This window comes from Athalia rosae, chromosome 7 (assembly GCF_917208135.1).
Source record: "Athalia rosae chromosome 7, iyAthRosa1.1, whole genome shotgun sequence".
Classification (NCBI taxonomy): Eukaryota; Metazoa; Arthropoda; class Insecta; order Hymenoptera; family Athaliidae; genus Athalia; species Athalia rosae.
In genome coordinates this window covers 8557317-8580031 of record NC_064032.1, presented here as the reverse complement: position 1 = coordinate 8580031, position 22715 = coordinate 8557317, and the positions used below count along the sequence as shown (strand labels likewise).

The window sequence follows — 22715 nt, the reverse complement described above, 5'->3', positions numbered from 1 at the left end:
GCGACGGGAGCTCAAAAGCGGAGTTGGGTTCGCGTTTCATTGAATAGCTTCCATATTTATAATATTACAGCGAATGTAGATTTTACTAGTTTACGGAAATATGTCCTAATTGTTTTAAGTTACTTTATTTGATGCACACGTCGAAATTGAAAAGAAAAATTAGATGCACACTACCAATTGCTTGGCAAACCTTTAAAATGGCCTAACGATTATGTGAAAATCTTTACTTGGTTATCAACGGACTACGGAAAGTTGAAAATGATTGAAATGCAGGTGCCGTTCTCTGAATTATCCTAATCCAAGATTTTTATTACTATGTGGATTAGTATATGAGTCCACAGTCCACGAAACATTTCATGTCTTCCAACAAATCTCCAGGTACATTTCGCTAAAGACGCTTGGGAGCGAACACGCGAAGATGGTTCCCGAAAATTGAAAATAACCGCAGTTCCATCCCTTTTCATCCAGTGTGTCGGAAGTAAGCAGCGGGACCGCTCAGTGGGGCTTACCGCGAAGCTGGTGCCGGCTGCCTTACCTGAAAAAACACTTAACATTGAATTCGTCGAGCAAACACAGGGAGTATATGATTTGGAATATTCACTTACCAGTCCCTCTCCAAAGTCATCGTCAGTATCCTGGACAAACTCCTCGCCCGAGCCATCTCACTTTCCTTCCACCTCCTCGCCAAATTCCTCGGCACAGTATCCTCTTTGCTCACCGCAGACTTTACATAGCAAAGTTGATCGATGTTCCAGGTTACTAGAGAAGAGTGAAAAGCATCGTAGAGTGCTCCAAAAAAAAATGAAAGCATTAGAAATTGAAAATAATAGATTGCGGGCAAACATGGATACTGGAGGCGGGTTCAAATCTTTTCTCAACGCGGATCAACAGAGGATGATCGAACAAAAATACAGAAAATGTACCAAGTGGTCCACAAGCACGATAAAAAATGCGTTAAAAATTAAATTTTCTTGTGGCAATAACGGTTATAAGGAGATCTTAAAACAAAAGTTTCCGCTACCATCACTCCGAACACTCTCTCGACGAATGCAGCATATTAGCTTCTCCAGTGAAATACAAAGTGACATTTTTGATTTACTGAAAACAAAATTCGAACATGTAGAGCATGAGCACGAAAGGCAATGTGTGATAGTTTTTGATGAAATGCGCATTCAACCTGCAAAAGTCCACGATGTTTCCACTAACCAGTTCATCGGAAATGTCACTTTGCCAGGGCACAAACCAGATATTGCAACCCATGCACTTGTCTTTATGCTGGCAGGAGTCACTGTACGGTGGAAGCAAATTGTTGCCTATTATTTTACAGGAAATTCGGTAAATGGTGCTTATCTGAAACCAATTTTATTAGAAATCATACAAAGAGCGGAGAAAAGTGGACTCACAGTGACTGCTGTTACATCTGACATGGGTACTGCAAACCGTGCACTGTGGGCATCGTTTAATATAAGTGCAGGTCGTCATACCGATGTGAGCAACAGCTGTCCACATCCGATGGATGCCCACAGAAAGTTGTATTTTCTTGCTGATGTTCCTCATTTGCTGAAAAATTTGAAGGCTAGCTTGATAAATAATAAGATAATTTAGCTATCAAAAACTACTCAAGAAAAGTACAATCTTCCGACAAATGCCGTTTAAATTGAACATTTCGAAGATCTCATCCGGACTCAATCTAATCTAAATTTTCTTCTGTCACCTAAAATGAAGGCAGAAGATTAAGAAAGTTCTCGATTTTCAAAAATGAGGGTCAATAAGGCCAAGAATATGTTTTGTAAAAATGTTAGTGCTAGTTTAGAACTTCTTGCCCACGTTAAAGACGAAGAATCTTACCAAACTACCGCCTGGTTTGTAGAAAAAATCTCCCAATGGTTTGCTCTCATGACTTCTCGACACCCCGTGCTTGCATTGAGCAAATGTAAAATTGATAAGTACAACGAAGCTATACAAATTTTAAATGAAATAAGAGATATTTTTCGGGACATCCAGAAAGGTCACAAAAATGTGTGGAAACCCCTGCAAACCGGAATTTTAATTTCAACCACTTCAATTTCACAGCTTGCTGAATATTATCTTGAAAAAAAAGGCTTACCGTTCTTACTGACGGGACGATTTACACAAGATTGTGTGGAAAATCTCTTCTCCATCGTGCGATCAAAACAGCCAGTTCCAAATGCATTGCAATTTTAACAAAATCTTCGGCTTGTATCTGTGTCACAGTTCATCAAAAATATAGATAAAGGCAATTACAAGGTGGATGATCGTGAATTTTTTGATTACCTTTTAGATGTTCCATCCAAGAAACAGTCACTTTCCAGTAATCCGAGTCATCCAAATCCAATTAATGTTCCTGAAATATCAAATATTTCGTTGAAATTGAATACATTTGAGCTAAATTCCTTCTACTATCTTGCTGGATATATTGTTCGGGGTATAAAAAATAATCAGCTAGTTTGCAATGACTGTGTGGCTAGCATCGGGTCACAAAGACCGATACCCCATCGGTATGCCAGACTCACTCGTAATAGAATGTATACAGATAGCACTTTGTTTTTTTGCAAACCTTCAGCATTTGTATTCTTCTTGAAGTTGGAAGAAATTTTTCAAACTTACTTTGACTATGTGTCCTCTTCACAAATAGATGGAAAAAGCTTCCTGCTTGAAAAGTTTACTGGCGTGCAAGACAGATTTTTAAACAGCTGCCATGATATCTGAAGCAAAGTTCTCAAGCGATTCATTGTATTCCGCCCAAAAATAGCAGGGAGAGAAAAAATAATATCAAATACTATTTATAACAGTAAAACAGTGGCTATGCACCAGCGCATAAAGTAAGTATTTGTCATTGATTGTTGTTGACCCACTACTGATGAAGGGTTACACTTTATGTTACTTGTTCTATTCTGGTATAATGTGCTATATCTGTATTTTTTTACGTTGATTAGTATTGTAAGCGTCTTATAATAACTTTACACAAGATTTTGGTAGATCCTATTTGTAAGTAAAAGTCTAATATACTATTTTTAATTTTCATACTTACCTTTTATCTTCCTCCACGAGTTTGTATGTATATGATATACTGGTTAGTGCCTGCAAAGTTTTATATTGTGTCCCTGTCATTGATACGCACGTGTGTATTTTTTACGTCACTGTTTTTTTTATTTGTGATTATATTAATATTCTTTCAAATTTGTAGATACTTACGTACGTATTGTAGTCGGTCTTTTTGCTACTATTCATATAATACTCCTGTTTTTTGTATTTACGTACGTACATGATAAAGCCCGTTTGTTATAACACCGTTTAATATTAATATATTGAACCTACGTAGTTGTACGTAGTAGTTGTACCTTTAGAATAAAAGGAGGTTAGCATTGGTTATGGTTGTAGGAGTGCAATTATATTTCGGTTATTACATACCTCATAAATAAAGTAGGAACCCTATTCTCGACCTCAAGTTTTGATGATTTCAACCAGCCCCCTGATGTACTTCACTTCATTCCAACATTACTCGCAATTACCGAGCACGTGCTTGAAGCGTTGACTCAACCGTTGACAACGACTCAACGGTTGACTGATCGGACTGTTTTCGGATACAATTCGAATGCCGCGCGTAAACTGGAAGATAAATGGCGGCGTATTGGCAAGACTCTTGGCCGGTTTCTTCATACCCCTCGATAGCTATCTTCCGGATAAAGATATCTGTAAGATAACTCAAAATCCGTTTTCTTCACTGAAAGCTATGGTTACGTATCTGTTGGATAGCTCATCCTCATGCGACTAACTTTTGATGCTGATGGTAGTAGCCAGAAGCTATACTGGCTATACTTTCCCTAGTCTTTTAATATTGCGATTGGTTGAAAACTGGGGACTTGATTCCTATACACTGTCATCAAAGTGAGGTTAGGTTTCTCATTGTTTACGTACTACATAAGTACATACATACATCTGTGATACTGTTTTTTGAAAATAAAGGGCCAATGGATAAAGAAAAAAGAGGAGCTAATTTTACGAAAACTGAAATCGATCTTTTGATTGACGTTATTCTAAAATATAGGCATATTGTAGAAAACAAAAAAACTGACGCAACCACGTGGAAAGATAAGAATGCGGCCTGGGAAAAAATTAGTGAGGAATTTAACGCGGTTTCGGGAAATTTTCCTTGCTCCACTAAAACAATTCGTGCAAAATATGACACCGTTAAAAAAGGAATTCGACAAAAATGCTCACTCCTTAAAACCGAACAGACGAAAACTGGTGGTGGTCAGTGCCCAGTGACTTTGACTCCTAGCGAGGAGAAAATTTTATCATTGACACCGAACTCCATGGTGGGTCTCCAATCGAGATTTGACAAAGACAATGCAGGTATAATTACAACTATACCTATAATCGTATATAAGTAACGCGAATATGTCACATTATGAGTATATTATTTTATTTCAGAGCCAGGTCAAAGTAGTTTAAGACAGTGGATGACGCAAGAGGATGAAGGAGATGGTTAGTAATCTATAACACTGAATTATTTTTGGCGCTCATAATCTTTGTAACAATATAATGGTTTTTCATAGAGCTAGGAGCGACTGTGACGGACGGAAATATTATTGAGGTGATAGACGGCGAAAATGATGGTTAGTATTTGAAAATATTGATAGATACTAGGCAACATGAATTCTAATTAAATCTTTTGCGAAAGATCTTCTAGAGTACTTGAGCACAATTGGAAATTCAAAAATACCCCAAGCAGCGTCAGAAAAAGCAGGTAGATATGTTGTGTTAATTCTCTATAATTATTTCTAAATAATTAATCCTGTTTTATATTCGTAGAGCAATCAAGAAATCCGAACAAGTAAGGTTCCAAGAGAAAAATTAGTGTTGCGGATTTGGATAAAGATGATACACCGATTATAGGTATAAGATTGTACACAATGTTTAAATTAATAATTTCAAACCATAATTAATCGTTTCAGGAACTGACAGCAAGTTTATCTTTAAAAATAAACGTTCGAGGAAAAATGCATATCAAGATCAGAAACTGCAAGGTAACTTGCAGTTGAAAAAAGAAATATTGGAATTGCAAAAAGAAATGATAATTCAAGAGATACAGGCTAAGTCAGAAATCAATAAACTGACAATCGAAAATTTAAAGATCACACAGCGACTACTACAACAGAAACTTGAAGCAAATTTCGTTGATGATGAGTAAGTATATTTCATTGATAATTTATACAACATAGGTACACTTCGTAGTGTACATTTTATGTATGAGATACATGATTATTATTTCATATGTACAATTGGTCTTATTTATTTTTAGTAATTATTAATGGATATTTGTTGCGAATTCCGTTGCATCAGCAGGAGAACCCATTATCGAGTCTCAGTTGTGTAATCTATAAAACAAAATATAAGTTTGTCTAACGTGCCAAAGAAGTTATAAGACATTACGTACAAAATAGTAATAAGATTTTATGTTCCAAAAATTTATAAAATATAATTTGTTTAATAAAAGATGAATATTTTATACTTTGAACAAGTCTGCAATGAAATGTACCTCGAGAAATAATCATTGATGAGCGCTTGTCTGATATTATTATCTTGCACTGGAACTGCTTCTTCATTCACATTGTCATCGCCAATTTTTTCGTCCGGAATATCCACAAATGCAGGAGGTTCTTCTTCATTTTGATTCCTGGCAATGTTGTGTAGAACTGCTGTAGCCACGATTATGTCCTGTACAGTTTCCATTTTGACTCGCATGCCTAAACTCAAAACTGGGAATCGACGCTTCCAAACCCCAAAAACGCGTTCAACAATGTTCCTTGTTCGTATGTGAGCATTGTTGTATCGTTCTTCAGCTACAATGGTAGGATGCAAGACCGGCGTGAGAAGATATTTCTCGATGGGATATCCACCATCGCCAAGCAATATTCCCGAATGAAATTCGCCTGCCTCTAATCTTTGACGCAGTCGACTATGTTGAAATATTGTCGCATCGTGGACAGAACCTGGCCATCTTGCCACAATGTCTATAATTTTCATATTATGATCGCAAACAACCTGAGTATGAGGAGAAAAAAATCCTTTTCGATTTCTAAACTCCTCTGCATGTTCACCTCCTGAAAAATTCAGAAATATCGTTTCGTGTAATGGGCACAATCCTAATTTAGCTCGTTAGATGAATGTGAACACAGTAAATGTAGGTAGTGTTTGGAGTTGAATAAGGTTATATTTTACGTTACAATTCGTAATGTATAGTTCATAGTGTTGACTTACCAGGACATTGTATTCTAATATGTGTTCCATCAATACATCCTATTACCCTTGGAAATCTGTACATTTCATAAAATGCTCGTTGGGTTGTTCGAATTTCCTCATTTGTTTCAGGAAAATTGATCATTGTAGCTGATAATGAAGCAATAGCCAAAGATACTTTTGCAATGATACGCGAAGCTGTGCTAATGCTTGCTCCACTGAAATCACCACAGGCACGCAAAAAATTACCCGTAGCATAAAATCTCAATGCTAACAACAATTGATTGATCAGTGTCAACGATCTTGATCTAAAATTACGTGGAAAATTCTTAATCATAAACTGATTTCAGTAATCGTATTTTCAGATAAAATAAGTAAATCATTCAAAGACATTACATACTTGTTCCGAATAATTAACAATCGGTCTTCTACTCTATGCAATAAATGTATCACTGTCTCCTTTTTCAAGCGAAACCGGTTAAAAAATTCCGTGTCATCCCACACTTGAATATTATTCGGCTTATTTCTTATTGTATAGGGTCTTCTGACAACAAAGTTGTAATCATCATCATTATCGTCGTCGTCTGATTCAAATATATTGATATCCACGAACAACAAATCCATGATTATTTTATTATTTACATTTAATCAGCAACGCAATTATGCAGTATATTGTAACAGTTTAGGGTTATGTAGAGAAAGTTTCGGAGTAGTTAGTTGGTTACAATCCTACTAGGGGACACTGAAACCAATATCTACCAGATATACGGTACTTCGGGTAGCGGATAACTTTATCTGCCGGATACGGACTTTACAGACGTGAAGAAAACCAATTCTGGGAGATATCTTCGGGATAAAGTTATCGGGAACTTATCCGGAGGTGAAGAAACCGGCCATCTGTCAGTAAAGGGTCTCTAGTTCAATCTAATGCTTCTTGCAAGAGAGGTCCTTTCGTCGATCTCCTCTTCCAGGACGTTCTTTCTGGAGAAAGGTAGTATGCCAAAACATCCGGCACCCTATGACTACCGGCCTTTAAGTATGGGCTCTGTCGTGTTGAGGCAGTTTTACAAGATTTTAGGCAGGAGGTTGGCTGCTCTTGACATATTCGACGAGAGGCAAAGAGGTTTCCGGCCCGTCGATGGCGTCTGCAAAAACGTAGAAGTGCTGTCTGCGGTGCTGGCTGATGTCGAACGGTACAAATGGCGTGCGTTGATCTCTCGAAGGCATTCGACACGGTCTCGCACGATGCGATCCATCTCGCACTGAGGGAGGCAGGTCTGTCGCTCTCTTTCAGACAATACATTAAAGCATGCTACTCTAACGCCACAACAGCGCTTCAGCTGCCGAATCTTCGTGAAACGCCGAGGATACAGCTGGGTGAAGGCGTAAAGCAAGGCGATCCTCTATCGCCTCTAATGTTCCTACTGGTCGTAGACCGAGCTGAGGGGTTCTTTCACCATGTGATGGCTCACTGTCTTTCGTCGAGAGCTAGAACTTCCCGAGGGCGTGATGGGCACGAAGTACAATGTCGTAGTGGGTGCCCCGAGGAAGAAACTTCTGCGCACTGCGTGCAGCGTTGCTTCAGAACGCACGGAGGCAGGATTCTGTGACATAACAACCTGTGTCGTCGAGTTTGTAGCTTCTCAAGACAGACGAGAAGGCGGGTCGATGAGGAACTCTCCTATTCGACCTCTGCCGGGAGGTGTCGGCCCGACTTGACAATCAGCCGAGATGGTAGGGCGGTTGTCGTTGACGCGCGGGTAGCGTCCAGCGAAGGGTCATTGGCTGTGGCCCATCGGCAAAAAGTGAAGAAGTACGGAACGAATGATGATCTTGTAGATCGTGTGGCCGACCATACTGGAGTGCTACGTAATAATAATCGTTTCACCGCCATTACATCATCTTGGCAAAGAGTTGGGAGTCCCGACAGCAAGCTAGAGTTGTGTAAGCTTGCGTTAACCCGTAAGCAGTTGCGCACTCTCACTACTCGTGTCTTGTGGGGTCCGTGACTTAACTGGAAACGGTTCAATAGCATTACGTTTCGCTATGAAGCATACACACGGCGTCGGCCGAGATGAGCAGTGGTAGAGATGCCTTTGCCTGGCTTGTAAAGTCTGCCTACTGAGTACATTGCATAATCCCGTGAGTAAATAAGGCGCAATGAGGTAACACCCCAAAGGTGGTCTTGTTTCTTTCCAAGGCGATCACGGCGAACAGTAAAACGTCGACGCGCTCTGCAATAACGTACAGTGTGTAGATTGGGTCTCACTTAGCCTATATTTGTTTCTCTCTGCCGCTGGAACGTATAAGGGTGACCCGGCGAACGTCTTCAACTAAGGATCCTAAGTGCGAACCAACACGTTCATCGTCGTGAGAGTCGTCAGTACCTTGGGTTTCGGCCAAAAGGGAAGCTGAGAGTGGCAATTACTACCCAAATCAAACTGCAGAGAACTTTGGCGTAATCCAGACGAGTAAACCGGTCGAATGACTAACTCGCAGCGTGAGCTAGAACACAGGCCCTTGTTATGATACAGACGTGGGCGAAGACATCTGGTTAGCTTTGTCCCCGTATTAGGGACAGTATTATTTTATCACAAAATGGACCCTTGGGTCACGGAACCGGGCAATAAGCCTAATAGTAAAATCGCGACCTGCTAGGCGCAGAAAATGTGAAGACCACGGTCTCACAAAATGATATGAGGGCGTTTGGAGCGCGCAAGAAAGACTCAAGTATCATACTATGGGAGCCACGAAGGGCTGCTATTTTACGTCAAGGCTTTTTTACCATCATGAGGCCGAAGGTGTTTTGGTTCTTGCACACGCTCGAGCATTCTGATGCACGTGGTGAGGAGCAGCTCAAAATGCCCCGGTGTGAGCGCCATCATGCTCCCGGCACTAGGGAAAGCCCTTTTCGCTGCAAAATATCGAAAATATGGAATCTAGACAGCCAAAAGCCTCGGATGCGGCTGCCGGTTAGAATCATTCCTTTGGGCCGGTGGTCGTGGCGGAGTGTTCGCGTCGAGGGGCGTTACGCTCCAAAGTCATCGTGAGTGTTACTGCTGTATTATTGATAATTTAATTATGTAAAATTCGGGTGTTAAGCGGACTCCAGAAACAAATTACTTGAGTGCAGCCACATGACAAGGGATCGACTCACACTCGGAACAATGTGGAATCTAGCCTCGATATGAAATTCAATATCATACGTACGTGCATACGCAGTCGAAGGCGTGTAAGAGTACCTTCAATCACGGGACAGCAACCGTATTATACAAACTCACCCGACTTCGTGACCTGCTTCACGGTTATTTTCTACGCGCTGTGTTTTGACTACGGGCGAGGTTCAGACGCCTGGCCATCTAGCGGTGAGTTACGATACTTTATCTGGCACGAACTTCGAGAGGTCTTTTAATACGGAGCGTCCGTGTATCGCACCATTGAATAACATCTATCGAGGAAGTAAGGATAAAATACTCGGGTGATAGTTGATCAAGGACCATCAAGTCACCGTGTTTCTCATGTAAATGTTCATCATGAATACAGATATACAAATGCTTGGAATAGGCAACTTAAGGCTCTGATTAATCACCGGGTATTTTATTTGGGTAGTACTACGTAATTTTCATAGAATATTGAGTATTGTTTGATTTTAAATCATCGAAAAGTATAGCAATTCTTCTCGTCACGAGAAAGATATTGTACAAAATTGAAATAGTTATTCAAAATATAATCATTGATGAATTTATTCAGCAACGATTGGAAAGCACGTAAGTAGTTTCGATTTTTCCTATAGAGTACTTCAGAGGACGTACGCGCCCGCCGAATATGCGTGCGTTTACCTATATGATTTCAGATAATCTCGTCTTCCCGCTGTCTTTAAATTCACCTGTAAAACATTCTTGTTTTTTTCACTGATCTTTCTCTATTACCTGACTCCTACCTGATATAATTAGCTGACGTCTACCTGATATACTCATCCGATCGTGATTATAGGGAACTATTTATATAAGTAAAACTTCGAATGATGACAAACATAGGGCAGTTTTTCGTGAATATCTAGTATCTGAATCGGAATTTACAAAAACAGCTGTATTCTAGATTTCTAATAATTTAAACTATTGAAATGGTCAACGTTCACACATTTTGATTTCTGCACCAGACGCTCACAAAAAATGCTCTCAATTGAAAGTTCATACAAAATCGTTGTGCTTGAAAGTTCGAAATTATGCTGTACGTTCGAACACATTACATATGTATAGGTATTGTAACAAGTAACTTGAGCCAGCGACAGAGAATGAAGCCCGGTTCCGATCGCGCCAAGAACAGGAGGACCACGTGACGGTTAGAGGCTGTAACGATATTTATGTAGAAAGAGAAAGAGAGAGAGAAAAAGAGAAGGAGAAAGAGAGAGAGAGAAGAGGAAAAGAAAAGGAATAGAAATAAGAAAGGATTAGCTCTGCTAATCCTAGATTCGAAAAGCGAAATCCCTCTCTTTTCTGTGGGACGTCGTGGGAGTTGGACGTGCCAGGATAAGGACATATATCTGAAAATTGGGATTGATAACACAAATTGACATACAGAGCCTCCCAAACGAAAATCTAATCAAAAAAGTAAAGGATCATTTGCAACTGCAGCATAAGAAATCATCCAAGAACAGCACCCACAGAGAAGTAGCCAGCATTTTTACATCGCAAACAAAAGATAAGTCGCGCAACTACAACCCTCCCTCTCTCATTTTAGTATACAACTGACGTCTTTTTAATATACTCCCGATCTTTTTATCTATTCAGGTATAATATCTGTAATCGTCGTGTTTAATTTATTCTAAATGTCCATGTGTCGTTAATCACCGATTTTATTTATACAATTTTACCTATATACATTATTTATTTATTATATGTCCGAAACGTTTTTGAATTCTTTCTAAATTTTGACTTAGACTAATTTTACTTGTCTATATACATATATTTTATCATTGACTCCAACGAAGGCATATATATATTTTTAATGCAAATAACGAAATAACGGCCCTTTTACTTACTGACTCATTTATCCACGGTACGAACATAAAATAAATTTGGTAGAAATTAATCAAGAAAATCATTGAATTCATTTTTGAATTCTGTTATACTATTTTTAAACTCTTTCACAATAATTATTTAACACATTAATAATAATCAATAACAATTATAACGATTAACTTCATAATTTATAGCAATTATAATCTAATTTATAGAATTTATTAAACAGTAAATTAATCAATCTCATTATCAACATCAAATCGATTAATAAAATTAAATAAATTAATAACAATCAATGAACTCATTAATATTCAAGCAATTATTCTATAATTTTTGGTTTTCATTGCATTTTTCTTCAATTTTCGAACTTCTTCGCAATGATATTGTTCCATTTTCTTCGAGACACTTCAAATTTTTTAACTAATTTTCGTGAAGATTTGACGGATTTTTTAGTTTTTTCTATCAATTTTTTGGTCGTTTTTACGTCTCTGTTATTTATAGAGTAGTCAATTTTTTCCATAGCAAAGTGTATGCATGGAATTTTATTCGTACAATCAAAACAACTCAATGAATTAAATAAAATACAATTTTGTTGTAGTTTATTCCACGTGTACTGATGTACTCTCATAGTGCCGACGAGAGGCTCAAAATTATTTGATAATATTGAATCAATATTTAAAATTTCGTCTTCTGTAACGCAATCAATATACACAGATTCAACACGATTTTGCAAAATCGCTAGCAGAGAGTCAAAATTTGACACATCTGTGCCGTATTTCACTTGGTCGTCAGCTAATTTTTTTATGTAGCTACCGATCCCATCAGCTGAACTTTTTGCATGGCCGGCCTCACTAAAGTTGTAGGTAATTTCTTCTAACTGAGAATAACATTCAGGCAAATACTGTGTTACGAGATAAAACATTTTTTTATTGCGGTACTGCGTCGTTGGACCATCACTCATTATGTGTAATTTTTTTATCTCTGGATTGGTTGCTAAATAAACGTCAAGAATTTTTTTCATGTGAACAATAATTGCGGAAGGATCATGTCTGAGTGATTTTGATAAAGTGGCAAAGCCATGGGAAGATTTTGAAGAGTAGACCATGCCAGTGTGTATAGTACATTGTACTCTACTAGCCCCAAAGTGTACTGACTGAACTTCTGTTTCATATTTACGAGAATAATTTTCACTGAAGTCAATAAGAAGTCCTAACTCATCGCTTCGTCAAGACTGTGTAAGTTTTTTCATGGAGTTATTTTGGTGAATAATTCTGTATTCATGGGCCATAAACAAATCTAGTTCATGATTGAAATAGGTAATTGCTTGCCCTATTGTACATGAAATTTCCTTTTTTGAAGTAATTTTAACAGTTATTGGTTTTTTTGTTTTTTCATTAATTCTTTGTTCTGAAGATACTTCCTATTTCATGTAAGATATTTTGTCAACAAGATGAGTATCTTTTAAATTAAACTCCAATTTTTTTATTTTACACATCTCACACGTTCTTGACAGACATTTTTCAGAATTACTGTCACACAAGAAACTGTTTAAAATTTTATAGGAGGTATTCTCTGTCAGTAACTTATTGCTGTGAAAAGCTTGTATCAACAAAGAAAAATTTTCATGAGTAAAACACGCACACGTATTTCGATTAGTGACTTTAGGTTCAATACAATACTTTGGGCGTAACTTTTCGAAAGTTGAATAGTTAACACGGTACGTACTTTGGGAACAAAATTTAGAATGTAAATCTTCAATCGTAGCGCATTCATATAGCGCTTTGTTACTCGTTTACCTTTTATTTTTATCGAAGCTTTTTTATCAGGAATTATCTTACTATTTTCTTCATAAAAAATTGTCGCTCAATCCTGGATAAATTTTTGATTACTTTTCATATTTTTCACATATTCCAGTGGTTTATTACTCCTGTGAACTCTTGAAGGAATAATAGGGACAATATTTTTTCTAATAGCAGATAGTTGACGGTATTTTTTTACAATTTTCCCAGTAATTGCTCTACCCAATATTTGCCTCAACTTTGAACATCTTGACTCTTGATAAGATGATTTTAGCTGCTGTACCATGACTTCATGAAGTATTAATATTTTGCGAACTTCTGGATTCACATTCTGACCATTCAACATTTTATCAACTTTAGATTCAGGCGATTTCGAGTCTGATGTTTTTATCTTCAAACGTTGTAATTTTTTATATTAGCTATTAACTTTCGTTCGCAGATTTTTATTATCGTTTAATAACTTTTTATTATCTCTGAAACATTTACGTACATTTTTTTGTATTCGCTTTGTTCCAACCTTGGCTTGCTTAGATTCAACGTTAAAATTCTTATCATTTTGTTCCATTGTCAACTCAATATTTTCTTTTTGTCGTGTCCGTGAGTTTTTTTTCCATAAATTTTGTTGTTTGCGACGAGCTCGCTTTTCTCGTTCTGATAATTGATCAATTGACTTGAGCTTTCCTTCTTTTTTTCTTTTTTCATTTCTTGCTCTTTCCCTCTGACAGTAATTTTTATAAGTTTCTGGATCGTTCCGTATTTTTTCTCTCCTTAATTTTTCAGCAGCACGTTTTTGTTCCAAACGATGTTGTTTTACTTCGAAACTAACTTAATTTTTACGTTTGACTTTGGTTCTTGATGGCAGTTGTGGAATTTTTCCACTTTTAGATACACTGGTATCAGTTAGCTTTCTAGTACGAAGTATTGGTGCCATCTATATTAAAAAAAAAAATCATAATTAATGATAAAAATAATTTCACGACTAATTAGTACAACTATATACTATTTTTGTTATTCTTTCGCATGGTACTGACAGACACGGTACTGACATTTTCATTGTAAATAACGGCTGTAATTGTTTCGTTATGTATTTGATAATATCCATTTGGTGTAAAATTTAGACTGGTATTTAGTACAAGAATTTGATATTTTAGTCAAAAAAAATCAATAATTAATGACGTTTATCAATACCACGGTATTGACAAGACAATTTATGACATACCATTTTCAAAATTGAGTTCCAACATAACACAAACTCCTTGCGATATTTCACTTACTCAATGTTTGTAAATATTACTCAGATGACGTACTTTCAAGATGGCTGACTAGACGTTTCATAAATCTTAAGATAAATGACGCGCGAGTCACACAAACTCAAATTCAAAAATTCGTTAAAATTCAAAGACAAAAGTTATTACCCGAAATTCAATGGTAACTTGAGATATTAAACAACAAGTTTGTCAATTTTCCTCAGTTTGATCATAAACATTAGAACTTAGAGGGTAATTAGCTTAAATCATTTAATACGACAAAAAAAATTAACAATTTATCGGTAAATTCTAGAAATGGACATGACACGGTACTGACATTCAAGTGATGTAGTATAAGTTTTCTTTAAGTGGCAATTTATATTTTATGAAAATAATCTTTAAATATCTTAAGAATTATTCAATTAACACAAAATTTTTATCAATTGATTATTAATTAATGACTAGTGCAAACAAGCAATACAGGACATTGAATATCACAGTTATAATGGAATCACCCATGTACTGATAGTTTATGATTTGAAAATTTTATGAAATTAATATCCTTCGATTATTTTTTTACTTAGACGATAATATAAGTCATAGACTAATCTTTGTATTTCATCTGTACTACGTGTATTGTTATTCAAAATAAGTATTTCATTTATCATAAAATACTAACGATGCAATATTAATAATATGTTTATAAAATAAATGTAGAAGTATTATTCGTTTAACCCTTTCCACCCCAATGTCGAGTGTCACTCGACACTGATTTTGTTCCACTAGCTCCACTGTCGAGTGATACTCGACATGGTGTGATACCTCTTTTTGCGGAAAATTTTAAAACAGGAGGGATTTTTGTTACTAAAATGTTTGAATCACGAATGAATGAACAATACGAACGGGAGTAAAAAAACCTATCGTTATAGTTAATTATAATAAATACATGGGTGGTGTTGATGTGGCCGATCAATATACTTTTTCGTACTGCTTTATCAGAAAAACACTCAAGTGGTGGAGAAAACTATTTTTCTGGGGGCTAGAGGTCTCTGTTATAAATTCATATGTGTTGTATAAAGACTGGAGTGTAAGAAATGAAAAAGTAGCAATGAGTCATAATAAGTACAGACAAACTTTGCTCATGTCACTCATTGAAGACTTTAGGGCACCCGAAACAAGTCGTAGAACTGAGGTTGCGGCAGTTACAGAACAACGTCTCGATAGAACCCCTCACTTTATTTATTTACAACCTAGGGGGAAGCACAAGGATTGTGTTGTGTGTTCCAACCGAAAAATAAAAGGAGGGAGAAAAGAAACATGCTATTTTTGCAAAACATGAGAGACAGAACCTTCGCTTCATCCTGGGATTTGTTTCGAAAAATACCATACCAAAGGGGATTATAAAGATTAAAATTTAAGATTTTAATATAGTATCGATGCAGTAGGGCTCGTACCCACCGACTTACACAAAATATAATAAACTTGCGGTGGGGCTAGTACCCACCGACTTACGAAAAAAAATATAACAAAATACGCAATACTTTGAAGCAATTTTCAACCCTTACTTGGCTACGTCGTGCCTCTCTCAGAAGGTGGAAAACCTTACCTTATTGAAGAAGTTCGGCACCCACTGATTTCACTGATTCTAATTACTAACTTTTCAACTAGTGACTCTAACTTTGAATAAACTGGTAAAGCTGAAGGGCGGACGGGATTGAATCTAGAGTGCAACGATGGCGGTAGAACAGAGGTGAAAACGAGAGCGGTACGGTAGAGTCCGGAAATCGAAAAAGGAAGATCTTAACAGGTACGAAAGGATCTGACTATGAACGTCCTGTTTGTTCAACGGTATGTCGTAGAGTAGGACGAGTTGAGCACTGATGTCCAGGATCTTCTTTCTCGAAAATCGTCCAGATTGGCGTTTCCCTTTCCTAACTTGGCCACATTGGTGTAGGGCGCAATTCTTCGGATGACAATCGAATTTGCCTATTCGGCGCCTCTCCTCTCCTCTGACGTCACCATCCATGCTTTCTCGTTGGCCGCGCTCGCTTTTGCATACTGACCGGCTGGCTGTCTGCGTTCGGAAGGCCATCCAAGGCTGCGTCGACTCAGGTACTTGGAGTCCTCGTCTTCGAGAACAACATCTCTATCCTATGTCGTCTCGGGAGTTCTAATGTAGGCCTGGGCAGCGCCGGCTCTAGAACATTTGTCGCCCTGGGCAAACAACAATAATTCGCCCCCCTCCCCCTCTGCCCCTACTATCTTCCGCTTCTAAACATCAATCCTCGAAGTGAAGGCACTAATGAAAATTCACTCGCCTTGCCTTAGCATTCGCAAAATCTTCAATTAGATCCGTCATGTCCAAAGAATTCGCTACCTCATTCTCTATGGCCAATATAACTAAGGCTGTCAATCGGTCCTGGCCCATCGTAGAGCGCAGGTACGTTTTAATCAATTTCAGCTTGCTTAAACTACGCTCGCCACTGGCTACTGTGATTGGAATGGGCAACAGTATTCGTAAACTTATCCATATATTACAGAAGCATTCATGCATTTTGTTTTCGTGGATGTATTGGAGGACTTCAACTGGTGTTATAGTCGAATTCTGAATACAATGTTGTATATGGCGTAGTTCATCATATAGTTGTGAACCGTCAATGTCTCCGTCGTCACACCGTTGTAAAACTTTCTGAAGGGCTAAACAACACTGGAGAAGTTTCTCATTTTTTGGAAGGTTTTTTATGTTTTATAAGAAACCCCATTCGCTATCGTGTTGTTTGAGCTGCGTAAAGCGCTCTTGTAGAAAAATGAAGGCCGTATCTACGAGAGAATAAAACAACGTAGTCTTGAAAAGCTGTTCGGAATCAGTTGGAGCGTCATCGCTTTTCTTGTAGTCAAACATCCTCTTTTTTCGGCGAGATGGTGCATCTTTGAAAATAGCATCAACACCTAGGCTTTCGGCGATTTCCTTCGCAGTTATGACGGCAGATTCGTACCCAGTCAATCGGTAATCAGTCAGATATTCTTGACATCCTTGAAATATGTTAACAGCAGTAGCCAAATTCATTTCTTCCGCTTGCATGGTCTTACTCGCTAAATTAACTTGAAAAAGTATATCGTACCAGACAATGATAGTGACGATGAATTGGAAATCTGCGAGATGCATGGCTAGTGAATTTGCCTCTGAAGAAATCTTTGGGTTATTTGCTTCTTCTGCCAATCTCACAAGAGCGTCGTAAATCCCGAAGTATTGATAACGGACAGCCTTCAAGCTCTGAACCCTGCATTCCCACCTAGTTTCAGTCACAGCTTTGATGGTAAAAGTTTGAATATTCAACTTTAAAATTGCCCAGCTTTTCACAGATCCACTAAAGAGAGTAAAAAGTTGCTGCAATACGCCAGATAGGGACACTGATTTCACCGAAGATTTTGCTGCGTCTCCGACAACGAAATTTAAAGAATGGCACCCACAAGGGTTGAAAAAAGCTCGTGGATACATATCTTATACCCTTTTCTGCACTCCTTTGTTCTTGCCTACTATATTGGCACCATTATCGTAGCCTTGGCCTCGGCAATTATTCATATCTAGACCACATTTTGCTTTCAGCTCATCAAGAAGTAGCGAAGTTAATCCTTCACCAGTTGAATCCGAAGCTGGCCGATACGCTAGGAAATGTTCTTGCACGCAAATATTTTCACCGGAGATATCGACAAATCGAATAGTGAAAGACATTTGGTCGGTATGGCTCACATCGGGAGTGCAGTCGAGGATAATCGGAAAATACTTCGCAGCTCTCGCCCTTTCAAGTATAACTGACTTGACTTTCTTACCCAGTTGATCGATCAATTCGTTTTGAATTATCTTGCCGCAATAATGATCGTGAGTTTCTTCAGATCGTATTCGACGCAAATGTTCACCCATAACTAGATCGATCTTACCTAATAGCTCAACCAGTCCCAAAAGATTTTCATTGTTCGCAGAATCTAGTCGGTCAGAATTGCCACGGAAAACTAAATTGTTCTTCGATAAATACACGACGATAGCTATGAGCCGTTCGAGTACAGCTCTACAGTGTGTAGCTTCCTTATTTATGTGGATTTGCAGTGTTGCGTCTATTCCAGAATGAGTGCGTTAATATTTTTCTGCGTCGAGCTACTTTCGAAATGAAATAAAGTGCTCATTCGAAGACTCGTGACTTTTCAAGTATTCTCCGATATGTTGCCAGTTGTTTGATCCTTCGTTACCTAATTTTGACTTGGGAGACGGATCGAAAAGTTTGCAGCAAAAACAAAATACGCGATCTCACGAATTGGAATATTGAAGCCAAGTTTTGATCATAGTTTCTTTGTTAGGAAGAATTCTTGTGCAGTGGGAAATTGAAAAATGGCGATTTTTGTTTATAGCATCTCACGGAAACCTTGAATCAGGTCCAACCGCTGATTCCGGTTCTTTTTCAATTATTACATCCCTAGAAGCTGATGTCAATAAAGGCCAAGATCCTATGTCCGCATAAGACTGACATTCCGCGACTATAATAGGACCAGTTTGGCTTATTTCATTAGCTTTCAGTTCGGCAGACACATCTATAACTTGCGCAAAAGACTCTCCTGCCACAACAATAGCAGGTGACGAAATTTCAGGGAAAACACAAACTTCAATTTCGCTCGTATGACGATTATCGAGGGGAGGGCTATCAGAAGTGCTGTCAACAGACTTTTCAGGAGTTTCAGCGAAGAATGTCGTCATCATTTTGGCGCTAGTTTCATCCTGTTTCAGAGCTCTCGCTTTTCGCTTGCGATTCTGAGCGCCTGAAGGCTTCGATGACATAATTCGTTCGATTGGACAGAATCGTTTTTATTTTGATAATGGTTCCGCCAAATGTAAGGGGAAAAAAGCAAGTTGATAGAATCGAATTGAAGAAAAGAAAGAAAAAATTTAGGATTCGTAGAGACAGAGGAAGGAAAGAAATTTTAAAAAAGAGATAGCAGAAGATGAAGAAAAAATGATATGGATAACAGAGGAAAAACAGAAAGCAGATCCTGAAGAAGACGGTTTGTTTTTTGTGGTTCTCTGCTATAAACAAGGTATTACTCCGTACCAAGAGGTTTGTACTGGTGGCTAGTGAGGCAACGAGTGTGACTCCAATGTAGCAAACGGTGATATATGCGGCGGTAGGCGTAGTGGGGGAAGGCAGTCCCTACTGTTCAGCTCGTATGCAGCTCTGCCAGTTGTATGTAGCGCTCACTGAAACATAATCATACTGGAACACTCACTCTGGTGGTCGTCGACCGCCAGAGTGAGCGTTCTGGTATCATTATATTTCACTTTTCAGAGGTAGCACTGCTCGTATGGCGCCCCCTAAGCTCGGCGCCCCGTGCAATTGCCCGGTTTGCCCGCCCCTAGAGGGCCTGGGCTCACCTGTGCCTCGGCTCCTACATGTTTTCCTAAGTAGAACGTCGTCTCGGAAGGTTACCAAGTTTTACCCGGTGACGGGATCAGTTCCAAAACGGTAGATGTTTTGTTTGGTCTGGCTCCTGGCCAGTAAGTAACGGGATGGGAGGTGACACTACTCGATTCATGCGACCCTATACGCCGTCTCCGTAGCATCCATTCGTCGGTAGCAGAGCGTGTTACGCTCGGACGTGAGACGGGTCGTCTTGCGGTCCTATACGCCGGTAGCGATTCGGTAGATCGGAAGGCGGGAGATGTTGGCGATGATCAGCTGATGGCGAGGCAATACGGACTACCTAACGAAAGCCCGAGCTTTCTGAAACTCAAGTATGACAAAAATTCTTTCTCCAATTTGTATTTAAAGTAAACGAGGACGATTCTTAATTACCATGAGAAAGAGAAAATCAAGAATTATTTGATTGTACTATGATAATAAGAATCATACTAACATTTAAAGTTATCACCATTTATATTTCTTTAAAATCGGATATGTAGAAGAACTGATTTCAGAATCGATAGTGATGGTTATAGTCCTGATCGATCATTCGACAAAAAAATGGCCCAACTTCTCCTTTACATGAATTTGTGTCGGAGTTGAGTGATAAGAAATAGCAAAACTCTTCATGCAAAAAATCAGATACAAGAAAGAAGTGTATTGGTGTGGACAACTGTTTCTCCGAAAATGAATAAATTTTATGTGTGGTCATAGATATACATATATTGTGTGGTGATCACACTGACAAGTTGTCTGTGATAAAAATCATCATAGGGAGAACTGCAACAATTTTTCAGAAAAAAATGCAGCAACTTGTCAAAAACGAATTCATGAATGAAAAGTTGATTTGGATTCGGTATGAAACTATAATGTGTGTATGAACATTAAAGATCTGTAACGTACGTTTCGCTGTTGTGGTACCACAGCCTGTTCATGCGGTGAGGTGGGGGGGGCCGCCACCCCGACCGCCGCCTCCGCATATGAGCGGCGCGGCCCCTTACTACGCCTTTTCTAATTGTAAGCATTGCATTCGTTGTCTTTGTGAACGATGAAATATCATATTAGTGCCAAAATCATTTATTGGGGAGGTATATACCTCAGCGCGTGTAGTATATACAGAATATATGGGAAATTCCACGCAAACTCGACAAGCCTCCGTCCCTCACCATTTTGTTCCGAACGATCCTTTTTTCTGACATTCAACCAACCCAGGATAGTTAAAAAAAAAAATTTTTATAATTACTTGAACACCCGAATTTCGTCATCAGTTTTTGAAAAACAAAAAAATTTTGCGCGCAACTATATGTTGAACGGTCTAATATATCTAGATCTGTAAATGTTATCGGACTTCGATACTAGGTCGGTTTGTTCGACTTGAACACTCCTTTTTATCGATATTTTATCGATTGTATACGAATAGAAATATGATAGAAATACCATAGAAGTACCATAAAAGGGATACTATAAAGTACTATTTTCCCAAAGACAGTCAGCTGGCCAATTACATTGAATATTTTGCTAACATATAATCACGCATGCAGTCATATCTGTGATGATATCTGATATGATGTTCAATATATCTATAATATTGAAATGATCAATTGGTGCTCGAATCATTCGAGTGGTACGAGCAGCTCGTCGGATGGCTGCACTCCATTTCGGATCGTCCAAATGGATTATATTTTATATTGCGTTACCGCGTATATGCGTAATTCAGCCACGTGATATTTCCCGTCGGTGAATGAATTTGATGATCATACCTTCACATTGGTTATGCGTTCGGCCGCCGATTTCCACGTTATTGATCAAGACCCTGTTTTACCATAAAATGCAGATGGCGCCCTAGACTGGCGCTCTTATTTTGTAACATACTACCGTATGACTCTGACTTTTCGCAACTTGTCCGATCTATTCAATTCATCTATGTTGGTAGTAAACAGATATTATTAGCCTATGTTCTTGTAGTTAATGAGGCGTTTGAGTTATTTGAATTTATGATGCGCCCATGTCCTAGAAGAGGAGGACTTTCGAAAGAGAAAGCAGATTTTAACTACCCACTGAGTCGTGCTCGCGGACTGATTGAAAATTCCTTTGCTATTCTCGCAGCACAATGGCGTAGGATACCGAAAGCCTTTTATTGCCAATGTGGATACTGCAACAGCAATTGTAAAGGCTTCAGTCTGTTTGCATAACTTCCTGGAACAAAACAATAAAAATAATCCATATTGCCTACCTGATTTGGTAGATTCGGAGGAAAGATATGAGGGGTCTATAGTAGCAGCGGGATCATGGCATGTAGCAACGCATGGAGCCGCTTCGCAACCTATCAGAAATGCAGGCAGCAATAACAATACACAACGTGCTGCCTATATCAGAATCAAGTTCACAGTTTACTTCAATAACGAGGGTACTGCAGAATGGCAAGACGACGCAATCGATCGTTAATAAATAATAAAGCGACCGTTTCGTTTCATATTCCGTTCGACATATCTTCAAATCTTGATCCTTGGAATATTGTAAATATATACTGCAACTTTTCCGGGCGTTCATGAGGTATGTTCTCAACGGACGGTCGAGCCGTGGTGGGTTTTTTGCATTAAAATTTCATTTGAGGCTTTTTCTACCAATGATACCACTGAATTCGTAGTCCAAGAATAGTGTTAGGAAACGAACTCGGATTTGTGCAAGCCAGAGTCGCTTTTCAGAGCCAAAAACCTCGTATGAACTCAATTATACCAGGCCTGTCTAGAGGAATTGTTTTGATCTGGGAAAGACACGGCTTCCGAACTCGGGTAAAACTATGAAGTTCCACCAGAGTCGTCTTACCTTCTACAGAGCAGGTAGATCTCTCTGCCCGTCTGTTCAGACTCGGATGTGATAAGGTTGAACACAAAGTCAGATACGGCTACAGCAGGTCGAGCAGCTAGGGGTCTCTAC

At 38.5% G+C, this 22715-nt stretch overlaps 5 protein-coding genes across 6 annotated transcripts; 2 read left to right on the top strand and 3 right to left on the bottom strand.

Annotated features, from left to right (window-relative positions):
* Nucleotides 1-280: 280 nt before the first annotated feature.
* Nucleotides 281-2759, bottom strand: LOC125501653. Of its 2 annotated transcripts, XM_048657956.1 has the most exons (9): nt 2629-2759; nt 2296-2365; nt 2108-2224; nt 1849-2031; nt 1404-1560; nt 1178-1350; nt 1022-1098; nt 606-759; nt 281-535 (listed from the first exon to the last, which is right to left on the bottom strand). In XM_048657956.1, the coding sequence occupies exons 5-9, from the start codon at nt 1425-1427 to the stop codon at nt 532-534; spliced, it is 432 nt and encodes a 143-aa protein (XP_048513913.1). In that variant the 5' UTR covers nt 1428-1560; nt 1849-2031; nt 2108-2224; nt 2296-2365; nt 2629-2759; the 3' UTR covers nt 281-531. The 2 variants fall into 2 exon arrangements, with proteins under 2 accessions (XP_048513913.1, XP_048513914.1); XM_048657957.1 differs by lacking the exons at nt 1022-1098; nt 1849-2031; nt 2108-2224; nt 2296-2365; nt 2629-2759 and having other exon boundaries at nt 1178-1288; nt 1404-1597.
* On the top strand, nt 1646-2223 carry LOC125501652. Its single transcript, XM_048657955.1, has one exon. It carries the CDS (start codon nt 1759-1761, stop codon nt 2203-2205), a length of 447 nt encoding a protein of 148 aa, XP_048513912.1. The 5' UTR covers nt 1646-1758; the 3' UTR covers nt 2206-2223.
* Nucleotides 2760-3991: 1232 nt separating the features above from the next.
* Nucleotides 3992-5526, top strand: LOC105693940 (myb/SANT-like DNA-binding domain-containing protein 3). The gene is made up of 7 exons (XM_048657954.1): nt 3992-4377; nt 4456-4509; nt 4581-4640; nt 4706-4771; nt 4837-4920; nt 4980-5211; nt 5327-5526. Exons 1-5 carry the CDS (start codon nt 3993-3995, stop codon nt 4860-4862), a joined length of 591 nt encoding a protein of 196 aa, XP_048513911.1. The 5' UTR covers nt 3992; the 3' UTR covers nt 4863-4920; nt 4980-5211; nt 5327-5526.
* On the bottom strand, nt 5197-7817 carry LOC105693939 (putative nuclease HARBI1). The gene is made up of 4 exons (XM_012414208.3): nt 6665-7817; nt 6286-6572; nt 5564-6128; nt 5197-5402 (listed from the first exon to the last, which is right to left on the bottom strand). Exons 1-4 carry the CDS (start codon nt 6886-6888, stop codon nt 5390-5392), a joined length of 1089 nt encoding a protein of 362 aa, XP_012269631.2. The 5' UTR covers nt 6889-7817; the 3' UTR covers nt 5197-5389.
* Nucleotides 7818-13910: 6093 nt separating this feature from the next.
* Nucleotides 13911-18253, bottom strand: LOC105692974 (zinc finger MYM-type protein 1-like). Its single transcript, XM_048659000.1, has 4 exons — nt 17840-18253; nt 17156-17719; nt 16655-16936; nt 13911-14015 (listed from the first exon to the last, which is right to left on the bottom strand). The coding sequence occupies exons 1-4, from the start codon at nt 18251-18253 to the stop codon at nt 13911-13913; spliced, it is 1365 nt and encodes a 454-aa protein (XP_048514957.1).
* Between the last annotated feature and the right edge of the window lie 4462 nt (nt 18254-22715).